Source organism: Sinocyclocheilus rhinocerous, unplaced genomic scaffold (assembly GCF_001515625.1).
Source record: "Sinocyclocheilus rhinocerous isolate Xijiao unplaced genomic scaffold, SAMN03320098_v1.1 scaffold480, whole genome shotgun sequence".
In the NCBI taxonomy this organism is placed as follows: Eukaryota; Metazoa; Chordata; class Actinopteri; order Cypriniformes; family Cyprinidae; genus Sinocyclocheilus; species Sinocyclocheilus rhinocerous.
The window spans coordinates 2,278,155-2,293,798 of NW_015655401.1; the positions used below are offsets into that span (position 1 = coordinate 2,278,155).

Genomic DNA, 15,644 nt, shown 5'->3' on the forward strand with positions numbered 1-15,644 from the left:
TCAGAGCTTAGCACTTCTACTGCGTTCATACAACAGAAAACGCACAATTTCCAATTCAAAATGGGAACGCCGCCTCCAGTGCAGCACTGGGTGCAATGCTAAAGAGGTACGTACTGTACATGCGTAAATGAGTTGTTTAACATCAGCCGAAAGCAAACTGAACTGTGGCATTATTAGGCACAAGCAAACATTTTGGGGCATAAATGTTGTCAGATAATGTCATAACTGATATCATTGAGAATCCCCACGGACTCCATTCTTAAATAATGTAAAAATCCCAGTAGCAACAATGTGCAGCATCTATCAGATCTCAGCTGCAGCTCACAGCATAAGCTGACTCCGTTAATGACCACACTGCAATTATTCTGCCCTTGAAACTTCAAATGCATATTAATTTGACTGAATTACATTTAAGGCTTAAACTTTTCATTTCTCAAGCAGTGTAGCATTGACTCTATATGTTTGTCTTCAATGTCCCATGCTACTGGAAGGTTGCTTTTGTTATGTCAATTAAATATGATTTTGTGAGTCAGGATACTTTAGAAATGTGCCTTTCTATCTTTTACGTATGCTTGCCACATATTTACAAGATAGAATTCATTCAACCATTACTGAACAGCATGCACCAATGTATTCAGATTGCAGAACAAATTACTCTTATGAGGTGGTTCTTTTTAGAGAATCAAAAACACAAAGCACAACCAGTGTAGTCCAATTCCTGAACAAATGATTCTTTTGAACCTGTTCTTTTTAATAATAATAAAACCTACAGTGCAGCCAGTGTTGTCTGACTCACAAATGACTCTTTTGAGCAGGTTCTTTTTAGTGAATCAAAAGCATAGAGTGCAACCTGATTTCTAAACAAATTACTCTAAATTGTTTCTTTTTTGGTTAATCAAATTCATACATAAAAGTGTGACTTAAATCAGTGTGTTTACTGACTGGTTGTTCATAAGACAATGTAAAGTACGCTATAAAAAAAAAAAGGAAATCATATATGAAAATATATTAAATGTTACCACATTTTAAGTTTTTAGTTTTGTATGGTTGTTTTATATTTAGCTAAGGCCAATTATCAGGTTGGATTTATGTTGCTTCTTGAAGAACTGAAAAGTCACTAAAATACTGTATGTTTATAAAATACACATTTTACATTTATTTTTATTAAAATTAACCCATTATTTGGTGATGAAATGTAAATTTATTTTTCCAAATATTTATTCCTTACAACTACTAAAAGAATCGTTAATCAAATCATTAAGGTACTGGAACCAAAAGGAAGTTTCAGGAATTCTTAATGATTCTAAACTCTTCTCGTAATCCGGTTTTTATTGGTTGCAGGTTTAAACCAGGATTTTGTTGTGGGCCTTTTGTTATAGATGCATGCAGCCCTGATGAATGTAGTCATTTCCATTGACATTTACTTAAATGCATTTGCTCCCAGTCAGTCAGATACTGTATTGTACACTCAAAGTGACAGGTCATCATGAGCCAAACCATTTTTATAGATGTACCGTATGTGACACTGACCAAGAATCAGAAAAGTGACCTATGATTATTGCACGTCATGTGTCAAACGCATGATATTTTTGCTCTAGATTTCAACTGGAATTTCACGGTCACAGGGACCTTACCTATATGCAAAGCTGTTCTCTTCGATGGAGTGTACCGCATGCATTTTGTTCCTACATGAATATTTAATTGGCTAGAGCCAAATTATCCCATGTATAATTTAAAGCAGGCATGTTGTTGTCTACCAATATGGAGTTCCCTGGTAATTATGAAGTCAGCAGTATTTATAAGAGGTATCAATCTTCACCACAGTCAGTGCAGAGACATGTCTAGGATAAAACAAGCATCGCACAGTCATTTGTTTTCAGCTCTCCTTTTTCGAACCACACAAAGGGCAAACCATTGACTACTGCTGCACACCATCAGCAGTGTCAGTAGTATATCTAACTTAAGATTTTGTATGCTTTACCTTTCTTTGGTATATACATGTGTGGGTTTTGCTTTAAAGGAATAATTAATCCAATTATGAAAATTTGATAAAAATTACTCACCCTCAGGCCATCCAAGATGTAGATGAGTCTGTTTCTTTATCGGAAAAGATTTGGAGAAATGGAGCATCGCATCACTTGCTGAATCCTCTGCAATGAATGGGTAGCATCAGAATGAGTCCAAACAGCTGATAAAAACATCACAATTATCCGCATGACTCCAGCTGATCAATTATGTCAATCATGTCTTGTGAAGCAAAAAGCTGCATGTTTGTAATATACAAATTAATCATTAATACGTTTTTAAATTCAAACTATTCCTCTATTCTTAATATTGCTTTCTTCAGTGAAAAAGTCGTTGCATCTGAATCAGGTGAGAAATATGCACAGATCAAGCACCGCTTATAAGCGAAGACAGTCCAAAATGGTGGATTTTGATGTGAGAGGACAACAGGGGATGGACGTTTTCACTAGAGGAAGTGTTATTATGTATTATGGATTGGTATTTTCTCCAGAAGCGATGTTTTGAAAATGCTTTAATTTTAAAGGACTCTATACTCTGAAGGTTAGGCAGAATGCTACTCCACTATGGAACTCCAACAAGAAGTGTCACAGGAGACAGAAGATCGTTTAACTGTTTGCATCTTTTCAGGAGGTGTGGCAATGTACATTATAAGTCCAGCATTACACAGCCATTAGGATAACAGATGTGGTAACATGTGGTTTGATCTAGAATAAACAAATAAGATAAATTAGAATCTGTCTAGTGTGTACATACAATAAACATAAAGATTCACCTCATTTTACATCATATATACACGTTAATACAGCATAGAAAAATGCAAATGGCATTAAACATTTGCACTTGAATTACACGGCGCATCGCTCACCTCCAGCCACATTACACACGATATGAACTCAAACAACAAATATCGGATATACAGTTGCAACATTTAAATGTTAATATATCACAATATAACAGGTAAATATAAAGATAAATGAACTTACATTCATGCCACCTGTAGAAGTTGGCGGCAGAAACGTAACTGACGGAACTGCTGTCGACATGCAGTACTTGAACAACTACATCATATACACATCGAAAAGGCTACCCTGTACAAATATATAAGGAATTTTACATTAATGATGAATTTATATTTAAAACACGCAGCTTTTCACTTCACAAGACATTAATTGGTGGACTGGAGGCGTGTGGATTACTTATGGATTACTGTGATGGTTTTATCAGCAGTTTGAACTCTCATTCTGACGGCACCCATTCACTGCAGAGGATCCATTGGTGAGCAAGTAATGTAATGATACATTTCCGCATATCTGTTTGGATAAAGAAACAAACTCCTTTATATTTTGGATGGCGTGAGGGTGAGTACATTTTCAGCTAATTTAAATTTTTGGGTGGAATATTCCTTTAAAGCAATGGATTACATTTTCTTTCAAGCACACTGGTTTTGCCTGTAAATGTGAAGTTTTGAAAATTAAAATGATTTTGATTTTTCATAGATGCCTGAAATGTGCAGATGCTCCTTGCCAGAAAAGCTGCCCCACCAATTTGGATATCAAGTCTTTCATCACCAGCATTTCCAACAAGGTAGCACCTATTGCAATGTTTGAACTCACTCGCTCAGGAGCTACACCAAACACAGTTTATTGATGTTGGATTAAGTGATAATCTCATAATCCTTTGTGTATTATATTTCTCAGTTAGTTAAACACAAGCATTTACACATGGCTTTATTCGGCCAGGTAAAATCTCCAAATCACTGCTTGAGTCCATGTTTATAGTTGACTCTATTGTGTGTCTTCTAGAACTACTACGGTGCTGCCAAGGCAATCCTGTCTGATAACCCTCTGGGTTTGACCTGTGGCATGGTGTGTCCCACCTCTGATCTGTGTGTGGGGGGCTGCAACCTCTATGCCTCTGAGGAAGGTCCCATCAATATTGGTGGGCTGCAGCAGTTTGCTACTGAGGTAAGGTGCTCTTCAAATGCAATGGCTAAAATGGCAGATTTTTCCACCTTAAGTCAACGTTCTGGTGTGGCAATCATTCAACTGAACTCGAAGCTGAAAAGTAATGTAAAATATATATTGTATGTTTGAATTCCAAGTCTCATTTTTAGACTTCAGTGGTAATTTAATGTAATGATTCCTTCAGCTGTCTACTTATGGTGCTCTCCTCTGTCTTGCACGTTCAGTTCCTCACTCACATCCCGATAACAATCACCAGGATCTTTTTAGTTCCTCTGAGAAAAGTCAGTGGGAAAGTCTTTTTCTCTGATGGAATGGGCTTTTTTTCAAAGGTGTACATCAAGAACAAGCTCAGGGTGGTAGAGGAAAAGTTAGCCTTTGCTCTCTTGTTTTTTTTTTTCTTTAGTTCTCAATCTTTTTGAGGAAAAGTAGAGAACAATGACATTAGAATTTTTTTTTTTTTTTCATGTTGCTTAGCTAGTAGCCTACTATTTTGCACGGTCCTATTTTAGCTTAAATTGGCTTATTTGTTGGTAAATATTTGTTGTTTATGGTCATCTGGCTGTGATTGAGTTAACTGTGTCATTATAAACACTTATTTATAACATTCAATTAGGCAAATACTGTATTGAAGTATAACCATGTTTATACACTACCATTCAAAAGTTTGGGATCAGTAAGATTTTTGTTAAAGGGGACATCGGATGCCCATTTTTTTCACTAGTTGGTATGATTCTTTAGGGGCTTCATGAAATGTCAGCAACATACTTTGGTTAAAATTCCTCAATGGTCATGTAAAACAACACCCTTTTTACATTTTTACAGCTCTGTTCACAGCGACCCGTTTTGGTGCATGTCTCTTTAAATGATAATGAGCTATTGCTCACCCCGCCCCTCTCTTCCAATTTTTGTGTATTCGGTGGTCTGTTACTATTAAATACAAAACGAATCAACTGCGTCCTCAGTGGCTCTGATGTCGGGAGAAAATGAAGACTCTTATGTCCACTTTTACATCCAACTACAAAACACCTTGTCAGGAAATAGGCTGGATTCAGATGCGGGTACAACAGAGGCTTTATTGAACAGAATAATCAGGGGAGAGTGCACTTCAGCAGACAGTTCGTGAGAGTGAAGAATCTCCTACCACCCAGGTGGGTGGGTGACACTGGCTGGCAGAAGCCATGGCAGCGGAGACGAGGTCGGCTAGGCAGGTCGTTAATCCGAGCGAGAGACAGAATGATCCGCTGGAGAGTCCGCAGAGACCCAGAGGGCGGATGCCGGGAAGGGTCCACGGGTACCTGAGTGCACAGAGAGGTGCAGGGAAACTACTTGCAGCTACGAGCACTGGAGCCTGAGCAAGACAAGACAGGGCTATAAACAATCATGACACTGGCAGTCAGAACAATGGTATGAACCACAACAGTCTGACACAAGACAGCAAAACATGGGGAGCTATAAGGAGAAGATAACGAGATAAACAAGAACCCGGTGTGAGAGAAGATGAGCTAATGAGCAGGGAAACAAGGAGGGTGGAGACACAACCACGCGGAAAACGAGCACGGGCCAGCTGTCAAAACAAAGCCACGCACACAACACAACACAACAACACACGAACAGAAGAGACAGCAATGATACAGGTGATCAGACCCGAGACCCGACACACCTGCATTGCTTATGAGACATTGATGTCGCTACAGCTGCTCGAGCGTGGAGAAAATGGCGGACAGCGTACAACTGGCTGATTATGGAAATATGCTAATACGGGACAGTCCTTCAGCGGTCGTGGGTGGGACCTGAGCAGTATGGTGTCATAATGCTTAGAAAATCAAAACAGCTTGATAATTTAGACTTTTTAGATTTTTGGGGGATTAAAAAAAAAGGAGTGAATGGATTTTTATCATTGTAGGGTGGTTGTGTCCATACACTGCTAAGACACATTTATGTGCAAACACCATGTAAAAGTGAATTTAGCATCCAATGCCCCCTTTAATGTTTCTGAAAGAAGTCTCCTATGCTCACCAAGAATGCATTTATTTGATTAAAAATACTGTAAAAACAGTAATATTGTGAAATACTATTACAATTTTTTTTTTAAGTTTGTAAATGTAAATGTTATTATATATTTTTTAAATGTGAGTTATTTCTGGGAAGTTTCTCCAGTCTTCAGTGTCACTTGATCCTTCATAAATCTTTCTGTGCTGAGTTTGTGCTCAATAAACATTTTTCTATTATCAATGTATTAATTTCTTTAAGAAAGTACAATCTTACTGACCCCAAACTTAACTGAACTGTAGTATATACTGGTGTATATATTATTTATACGTTTTGGAATAGTTTATTATTTTAGTAGGGAAATATGACTAACAGGATTAATGCATAAGCTAGTCACACTTTTCTTGTTAAAAATACAATATGTCTAACTATACTTTATATTTTGTGTACTAAAAATGTCTATATAATCATATGGTTATCGCTGGCATTTTTTCCACAGATGATGTATGGCAGCCTTTCTGTAGGATGACCCAGCTTTACAATAGCCTGCTCTCCTTTATTTCTGAACCTGGCGTTTCCATCTGTCAAATGTCTAGCTGTCCCGTCTTCACTCCGTCTTATCTTCTCTTCACCTGACCTAAGCGAATCTCTCCATTTTCACATCCCCCTCTTTGAAAAAAAAAAAATCATCCTGAGAGGTGCAGAGAGTCCTGCAAGAGAGGGCCAACTTTACCATCCCATCAGCTGCTTCGCCCCGTCACCTCTCACCGCAGAGATGACAGCTCCTCTCTTCTCAAATGAGAAGGCCAGGGTTGTTTATCAGCCTGTTGATTAGATAAGCCCTAGACAGGGCCATCAGTGGCCGCTCGCCTCCCCTCCTCTCCTCAGTATGAGCTCGCCGACATACACAGACCAGTGCCTGCATTAGTGTAAAGCAGGAACTGTACAGTACATCACATACAGTAAATCACATTATATGCCCAGGGCGGCTTCTGGTAAACGGTTACTTGAGATGAGATGATGCAAACGGGGCCTGAAAGGCTTTCTGGAGCTAAATAAGACAGGAAAGAGAACAAGGCAATCATGGCGTAATGTTGTTTCAGTAGGCCTGAGCGGATCTGCGCCTTTACTGTAAAAAGCTCTAGGGAGGTCAACTTTGAACTGTAATTTGCACACTGATAAATATTCCAGAGGTTGCAGTGCCGTGGAAAAAGGATTTATGGAAATGTGTATTTTATGGAGCCAGAATAAAGGTGAAGTTTGTTTGAGGAGTTTCCTGTGCTTTTTTCAGGTGTTTAGTAAGATGGGCATCCCTCAGATCAGGAATCCAGAGCTTCCCCCTGCACACGAAATGCCGGAGAGCTTCCACACAAGGATCGCTCTTATTGGTTGCGGCCCTGCCAGCATCAGCTGCGCCTCCTTCCTGGCTCGGCTAGGCTATGACAACATCACCATCTTCGAGAAACAGAAATACATCGGTGGCCTCAGGTAGAGTAAATGTTTCTGAATGTCTTTCTACTAAACTAACGTTTATGAAGCAGTGATCCTCTTAACCTCAGCCTGAAAAGACCATGCTTGTCTTGGATAACTAGTGTGTTATTAGTATTAGGATATTATTTATGTTAATAATAGTATATTAAGGAAAGGTAAAGTGATTATAAATACAACACAGATGTAATTAAATGTGATTTTGTACATTTATTTATTTGTTGTTATTAATATTCATGTCATTTTATTATTAATGTTATTTCTAAATATTAGGTATTTACAATACCCTTCAAAGTTTGGGGTAAGCTATTTTTTTAATTAATAGTTAATACATTTATATAATTCAATGATGCATTAAAACATCTTTACGTTACATTTTACACTTGTTTACATTGTTATTTTTTATTTAAAATAAATGCTGGTTTTTAGCTTTTTGTTCATCAAAGAATTCTGAAAAAAATGTATCATAGTTTTTACAAAAATATTAAGCAGTACAACGTTTTCAACACTGATAATAATCAAACCAATGTTAATAATAATCGAACCAAATTAACATAACTGGATTGATTTCTGAAAGATCACGTGACACTGAAGACTGGAGTAATGAAGCTGAAAATTTAGCTTTGTCATCACAGGAAGACATTAATTTTTTTTATATTAAAATATAAAACATTATTTTAAATTGTAATAACAGTTCACAGTATTACTATTTTACTGTATTCTTGATTAAATAAATGCAGCCTTGGTGAGCATAATAGTCTTCTTTTAAAAAGTGTATATCAGACTACTGCTCATTTATTTATTTATTTGGTTTTGTGTTGGTAATATTAATTCATCTGTTATATGTTCCTGATGGAACTTTAATGAGTGGAACACGTGCTTGAGTGCAGAGGGATCACATGTGCAATTTGAACAGCTTAGGGCATCCTGATCGTGACTAATCAATATAATACTACAAATAAACAATCACAAATATTAAAAGTTGTGTTTACGTGTCTCCCTGTCTTTGCTTGCAGCACTGCTGAAATTCCTCAGTTCCGTTTGCCCTATGAGGTTGTGCAGTTTGAGATTGATCTGATGAAGGATCTTGGCATAAAGGTACCAGTGAAAGAGAGATGGGGCGGATGTCACATCCTTCCAACCCATCAACAGCCAAATGTCACTGACATTAATAACCATGCACGGAAAAAAGCAAGCTAACAAAACACAATTAAAAGCCACATTAGTGAGGCAAGTGGCAAAGACATCCATCTGTCCATTGCCTGAGAGCTGTGATGGTGAGAAATGCAATAGATAGTCCTCATCCAGATCACCTGACCATGATTAATTTGATTTTAGTCTTGAGAGAGCTGGAGAGAGAGAAGGGGTGAGAGAAAGGGTTTCTCATGGAGGTTGGTTAAGGTTAGGTAAGGGGGACACTAAGTCCCATGAGCTGACCTTTACATCAACACTTTATTCATTTAGCAAAGAAATTCCATTTACAATTATTTTAATTGAGAAAATGAATGCTGATGAGGATTCCACCATATTCTGTGAACAAAAACACTTAATCTTACTCAGATCAATAGTTTTTTTTTTCTTCAAAAAAATAAATTTCTATGTTATCTTGATCCTAAACAGACTTAGAAAATTAAAATTACATACAAGTTCACAAAAGTCATTGTTGCAATCGAGCACTGAAATGTACTAATATTACCAATAATTGCATAGGCTGAACAGTATGCTAAATTATTGTGTGTTTGATTTAGTGATGCATGTCAAATCATTACCATATCATTTGCTTTTTATTTTAAGATATAAGTTGATATTAGATATACACTACTGCTCAAAAGTTTGGGTATTGATCAAAAGTAACTGTAAAGACATTTCTAATGATAAAAATATTTCTGTTTCAAATAAAATGTTCTGTTGGTCTTTCTATCAATGAATCGGGAAAAAAAATGTTGCACAGTTTTATATATATATATATATATATATAGGATATTATGTAGGATAACTGTTTTTATCATTGATAATAATGTGAAATATTTATAAAGCACCAAATTACTGTAGAATGATTTCTGAAGAATCATGTGTCACTGAAGACTGGAGTAATGCCATCAGAGGAATAAATTACATTTCAAAATATATTTAAATAGAAAACATCTTGGTTACGTATGTAACCCTCATTCCCTGAAGGATGGAATGAAGATGTTATGTTGACACTGATGTTAGGGGTCTCACTTGGGAGCCCCAGTCACCTCTGAGAATTACAAGAGCATTACAACAGCCAATGAAAATTGGCAAGTGGAATTCGCATGCCAAACCACTCGTATACGAGTATACGTATAAGATGGCGGCGTGCATCCACTTATTCAGGTTTGTGGTGAGGAACCGAGAAGCATCCTGGCATTCAGCACAGTTCATGGTTGTGGCATGAGGGACATAATGTCTCCATTCCCTCCTTCAGGGAACGAGGGTTACATACGTAGCCAAGACGTTCCCTATCAGTAAGTCACGTTCTACGTTACGTCGACACTGACGTTAGGGGTCCCTATTGAAGGTGCAGGTGCTGACAAGCAAGTGTGTCAGTACAGATGCTCCTCAATCCATAACCTACCCAATGACGTATAAGCCAGATTATCTATCAAATAGTCCAAAATAGTCCAAAATAAGTCCAAGTCTCCGCTAAGTCGAATGCCACAGGGTGCTGGAGGAATCGACCAGGATTCACCAGATGGTGAACTTACTGGAAGAAGATAACCGCACGTATCCTAACCAGAGGAATGACGCCACAAGCGCCGAGAACTGCTGGGCAAAGTCTTTAACAGTGTCTCTGAAGAGGCCATCCTGTGAGACAGGGGTTTCGAGAAAACGGACTTTGTTGGCGTCACCCATCTCAGCCAGGTTCAGCCAGAGATGGCGCTCCTGAACTACCCAAAGGGCAAAGTCAGTCACCGTGCACAGCTCCTGCATCAACCCCTGGTCAGAACTACCCTCGTGCAGCTTTTTGAGCGCTTTGGCCTGGTGTACTTGCAGGAAAGCCATGGCGTGCAGGGCGGAGGCAGCCTGGCCCGCAGCACTGTAATCCTTGGTATCCAGGGCTGACGACAGCTTACAAGCTTTGGACGGGAGGCTCGGAATTTTCTCCAGGTGGTGGCATTTTGCGGGCACAGGTGCACCGCAACCGCACGCTCAACTTGGGTAACATCGATGTACCCCTTGGCTGCCCCACCATCGAGGGTAGTGAGGATGTAGGGGTCCTTACACTTTTGGTAAGCGCTTCATGAACCTTCTGGAAGAAAGGCACTGGGGCGGAGCATGGCTGAGAGTCACGTCTGGATCCCAGATAGCAATCGTCCAGCCGTGAGTGATCGGGGGATGGAGGCAAGTTAACCTAAAGCCCAATACTCTTGGATCCCAAAGGACCATGGCTGTCAACTCTGCTTCCGACTCCAACTGTGCAGCCGCCGAAACTGGGGGCTGCTCACCAGAGTCTTCTGCGTCAGAAGACAATAGCCCCTCCTCTGATGCCGTGATAGACATCTTATCCTCCTCAGGAGCCCCAAATGAGACACTGGGACGAACCGGCGCCATCATCTGAGAGCTTGAAGGCACTACACTGTAAGGAGAAGGACTTCCGTGGGGACTGGCCTGGCGGAACATTCCTGACCATATTCCTCAGATCTCTCTTGTTCCTAACCAACATGTTAGAGGAACCACACTGGGTAGAGCTTGAGGGAAGCCTCATAATGAAAGAGAGCCACGACCTCAGTGTAGCCATGGACATGCGCTCGCAGTGCGGGCATGAACCATCCACGAAAGCCGTCTCAGCATGCTTACGGCCCAGGCACACGAGACAGTGATTGTGTTCATCATCAGAGGTAAGGAACATACCGCACCCAGAAGCACACGATCGGAAAGACATCTCGAAAGTTACTCTTGACCGTGCAAGCTGTAGGAAATTGCTCTTTTAAGCTGGAGCACCAAGAGGTGGAACACATCACTTATCTGTGCTGAATAGGGTGAACACACTGCTGAATGTGCTGTCTTAATGCAGCCGAGAACCTCCTGCAGACTGTCAAGTGTTTCTTGAATTTCTCTTGATAGAAGAAAGCGTGCTCAAGCGGCTCCGAAGCAAAAATCTGAATGAGTGGATGCACGCCACCATCTTATATACCTGTATGTAAGGGGAGTGGCTTGGCATGCAAATTCCACTCGCCAATTTTAATTGGCTGTTTCTTGTAATGCTCAGAGGTGATTGGGACCCCTAACGTCAGTGTCGACGTAACGTCGAACGTGACTGACTGATAGGGAACAATAATTAAAAAGTTTATATTTCACAGTATTACTGTTTATACATCATTATTGATCAAATTAATATGGCCTTGGTGAGCATAAAAAGCTTCTTTCAAAAACATTAAAAAAAATCATATCGACTCCAAACTTTTGAACAGTAGTTTATATCGGCCGTTGTTGGATATATAATTGTGCTGCTAATTTCCTCTGTTTTTACAATAATTAAAACACAAATAATTTAATAACACTGTTAAATGTAATCTTTAGCAAATCTCAAAATGAATATACATTTTTCATACTGTACATTATAATGTTGTGATGCAGAAATCGGTCCAAATTTGAGTATCGGTCCATTCCTTTTCCTTTACCTTTTTTGATTAATGTCATGTAAGCAGACCATGTTGGCATCTGTCTAATTGAACTGGCTTCTACTATGTGACAGATGAATTGTTGCAAAATATTGTACAATCTGATTGGAAGCACAGCCTTTAACGTCAACAACAAAATATATGGGAAGCATTTCGTCCAGTTTGATAAGCATGTGTATTTTGCTTTCCTAACTATCGATGATTATATCGTTAGCAGTGCTTTATTATTTGCTGTATTTGTTCTCTTTATTATTTTATTTATTTTTCCCTGAAGCCCGCGACCCTTTAAGAATAGATCTGTGACCCACCGCTTGTGAACCACTGGTCTATTTGTCATTTGTACCCCAACACATAGCGGCACAGTGATCATAGAATCACTCTGTTTGCACTAATGCATCATAACTATACTCGTCTATATACAAAGGTTGCAGGATGATTGATGCAATTATGTCCTGGAATTCACAGCAGCATAGAATAATTGACGCTAACATCCTCTTTATGTGAATAATACAGACAGATGGAGGCAGCTGAGACAGATGCAGTGTGGATGTTTTTTAATTTTTATTTCGGCAGGTTGTTCTTGAGAAGGGACTGGGGCAGAACGGGATGACTCTGACCTCGCTGAAGGAGGAGGGCTTCCAAGTGGTCTTTGTTGGCATTGGTCAGTCCCTCTCTAGAGTTCCTTTTGCCTCTTTTGTGTCTGCTCACCTGTACACGTCATTGTTTTTCTTTATTTAAACAAAACTATGCACCTGTTTGTCATGTGCTTGCTGACACCCTGTGTTGATAAACTAATTAGTCTCTGCATTTAAAAAAATCTGTGTTCTCCTCCATTGGAGGTCGCTAAGTGAAGTAAAAACTATTTTTTTTACTCTCAAGGGAAACACATAACCCCTGTCCTTATTTCCCTTGATATCTGACTGGACTGTCTGTGCTATGCTCCCTGTTTTATTGTCTCTTTTTTCTGTCTTCTTGTATGTCTTGTGTCCTGTCTTGCGTCCTGTCTTGCTCTCCATCTCCCCATCTATTTTGTGTCCTTCACTCTGTATTTCCTTTTGAACACACACACACACACACACACACACACACACATCTGCCCTCTTTGTTAAATGGCACATTCATTATTCCATCCAGACTTGATGTCCATATTTAACCTTAAAGAGATAACCAAAAAATTAGAAAAGTGCTTCAGAGATACCAATAAATGAGCATTCTGTTATTTACGTTGAGACTTTAAGAATGTCCTAGTCACTAATATGATGAAAAAAAAAAACATAAAGCATAAAGGTATCATAACAGGTCTTCATAATATGACTCCATTTGAAGCTGCATTTGTGTGAGGAATAGACCATAGACTTAGATCATCCCTAGCTCTCTAAAGTTCTTGAGAGAAGTAGCAAAGTCTGATTCATAAAGAATTGCCCGAGTCAGATCTTTTCAATGAATCAGTTGATCCAGTTCACAAGCTACAAAGTCGCAGAGTGTGCAGCTCACCGAAGAGGAACAACATCAGTGAATAATGACTTGAATTTCAGTCAGAATTTCATCTCAGAGATCTATTGTATAACTTCAGAAGGCTTAGAATGTAGTGCATGAGTTGTGTGGACCACTTTTATGGTGCTTTTTATGGTCATTTTTGAAGTTAGAAAACTCCAGTCTCCATTCATTCTAATTCGAAAAAGATCGACCAGTACATTATTCAAAAATATATCCTCCTGTGCTTCACATAAGAAAACAAGTCATATAGGTTTAATATAGATATGAGGATGATGATGAGTAAATGATGACAGAATTGTAACTTTTTCAACTAATTATTTAATGCTTGGCACCCTTTGGCATTTGTGGTTTCTTTGCGCAGAAAGAAATGTGTCCGTTGAGTCATTTTGCCTTCTATTTTTATTAAAGTAAGGAAATATTGTGCGCATTGGTGTATTGATTTGATTTGAGAAATTCAAACATTCCTTGAGGGTGACTGCTTACTCTGTGCTTCTTTCTTCTCCTTATAATTAAAAAGAATACGTATAATTTATTATGTTTGAATAACACTACTTTTTGGTAGCTAAGCTTCATTGATTTTGAGATGGGTGAGTCTCAGTACTGCTCTGGGATTTCTTTTTCTCATAAAGCAATGGCAATAAGCTGGGAATCATAAAGGAAATGATTACATTTGTGCCTCTGTAATATTTTTTCACCACTTCTCTCATGTTGTCTCTAATGTCAGCCTCTACAGTGATTGACATGCAAATGTGTACCTTTGCTTTTGAGAGGGAGAAATGGTTGAAAAACACATAAGTATGTTTCTTTTTGGCCTGTAAAAATAACTGGCGTGTTCCACGCACATCCTTTTTTGTCATTTTATCATGTGATTGCCGTGCTGTACGCTCTCTGTCTCAGTAAGGGCTATCATCAAAATATACATTTTTGGACCGTTTCGTTGAACGTTTTCAGTGTACACGCACCACAAAATCGTTCACAATGGAGGCAATTAAGCCCGGAATGCTTTAAGGTTAGCGGATGACATGTGGGTTTATCTGAAGCATTGAAAAAGATGAATGCATCTTCTAAACTACACCATATGGGTAGGCAGATTGGTCTAGATGCTCAGTTCTAATGAATATGACTGAGGAGGTCTTACTGAGGTCAAGTGTGTATTAGGGGTTGAACGACTTCTGATTTTTTGAAGTCAACTTTTATGTGATGAAAGTCGAGTTGAAGTAGACTAGTCGCTGATGACGTCATTAATGAACAAATAAGTCTGGAGCTGTGACAAACACCTTGTGCACAGCTATGGCATATATGACACAGCGCTGCCCACATGGCTGTTGCTCCTATAACAGCTTTTTTATCAGTTCTTTTGTCTTTGGGTCGTTATATTTCTCACAGATTTCTGCTCATTCTAAATCAGATACAGATAAAGTAGCACAGTAAAGATTACATTCATATGAATGCATTAGTGAGAGCGATTGCGTGTGTGAATTAATTCTACCTGGCAGCATCTCTCTACTAGTAGTGAAGCTGTGAAATTTAGTTATTAAGAATTATATGCTTGAACTTTTCAGTTTCTAAGCTATTTTATTGAGAAATCACAGAACAGTGTTGACAATACATTTCCGCGCTGAATGATTCTGTGCGCATCATGTACGCGCTACTGTCTGTAGCCTATGTGTGTGCGTTACAGTGCAGCAGCGCATTAGATTAGAACGGCGATTAACTTACCTGTACAATAAGCTGTTTAAAACGTGCATTCTCCCGTTCAATTTCGAGCATCCAGTAATATAATCACACATGTCTTGTGGACCGCTTTCAGAGTATGCATTTATTTGTCATTTGAACTGTTTGGAAACGGAGCGTAAATGTGGAAGTCCTTCAAAGATTTATTATCCTGTTGCGCCCTCTATAGGACCAGCGACTAGTCGACGTCAAGCTTAAAGCGTCATGGCAGAGCACTGAAGTCGAGCATTGAAGTCGACTAATTGATTAGTCGGTGCAACCCCTAGTGTACACACACTTCCAACATACATTTATGTTCAAA

The 15,644-nt window shown here is 38.9% G+C and overlaps 1 protein-coding gene across 1 annotated transcript in view; it reads left to right on the forward strand.

Moving 5' to 3' along the window:
* The window catches only part of LOC107718148 (dihydropyrimidine dehydrogenase [NADP(+)]), a 160,745-nt gene that overhangs the window by 32,331 nt on the left and 112,770 nt on the right, over nucleotides 1–15,644 (forward strand). Inside the window, exons 4-8 of the mRNA XM_016525131.1 lie at nucleotides 3,522–3,609; nucleotides 3,828–3,989; nucleotides 7,270–7,466; nucleotides 8,483–8,564; nucleotides 12,686–12,773. Of these exons, the coding sequence (XP_016380617.1) occupies nucleotides 3,522–3,609; nucleotides 3,828–3,989; nucleotides 7,270–7,466; nucleotides 8,483–8,564; nucleotides 12,686–12,773 (617 nt within the window). The remainder of the gene's footprint in view (nucleotides 1–3,521; nucleotides 3,610–3,827; nucleotides 3,990–7,269; nucleotides 7,467–8,482; nucleotides 8,565–12,685; nucleotides 12,774–15,644) is intronic.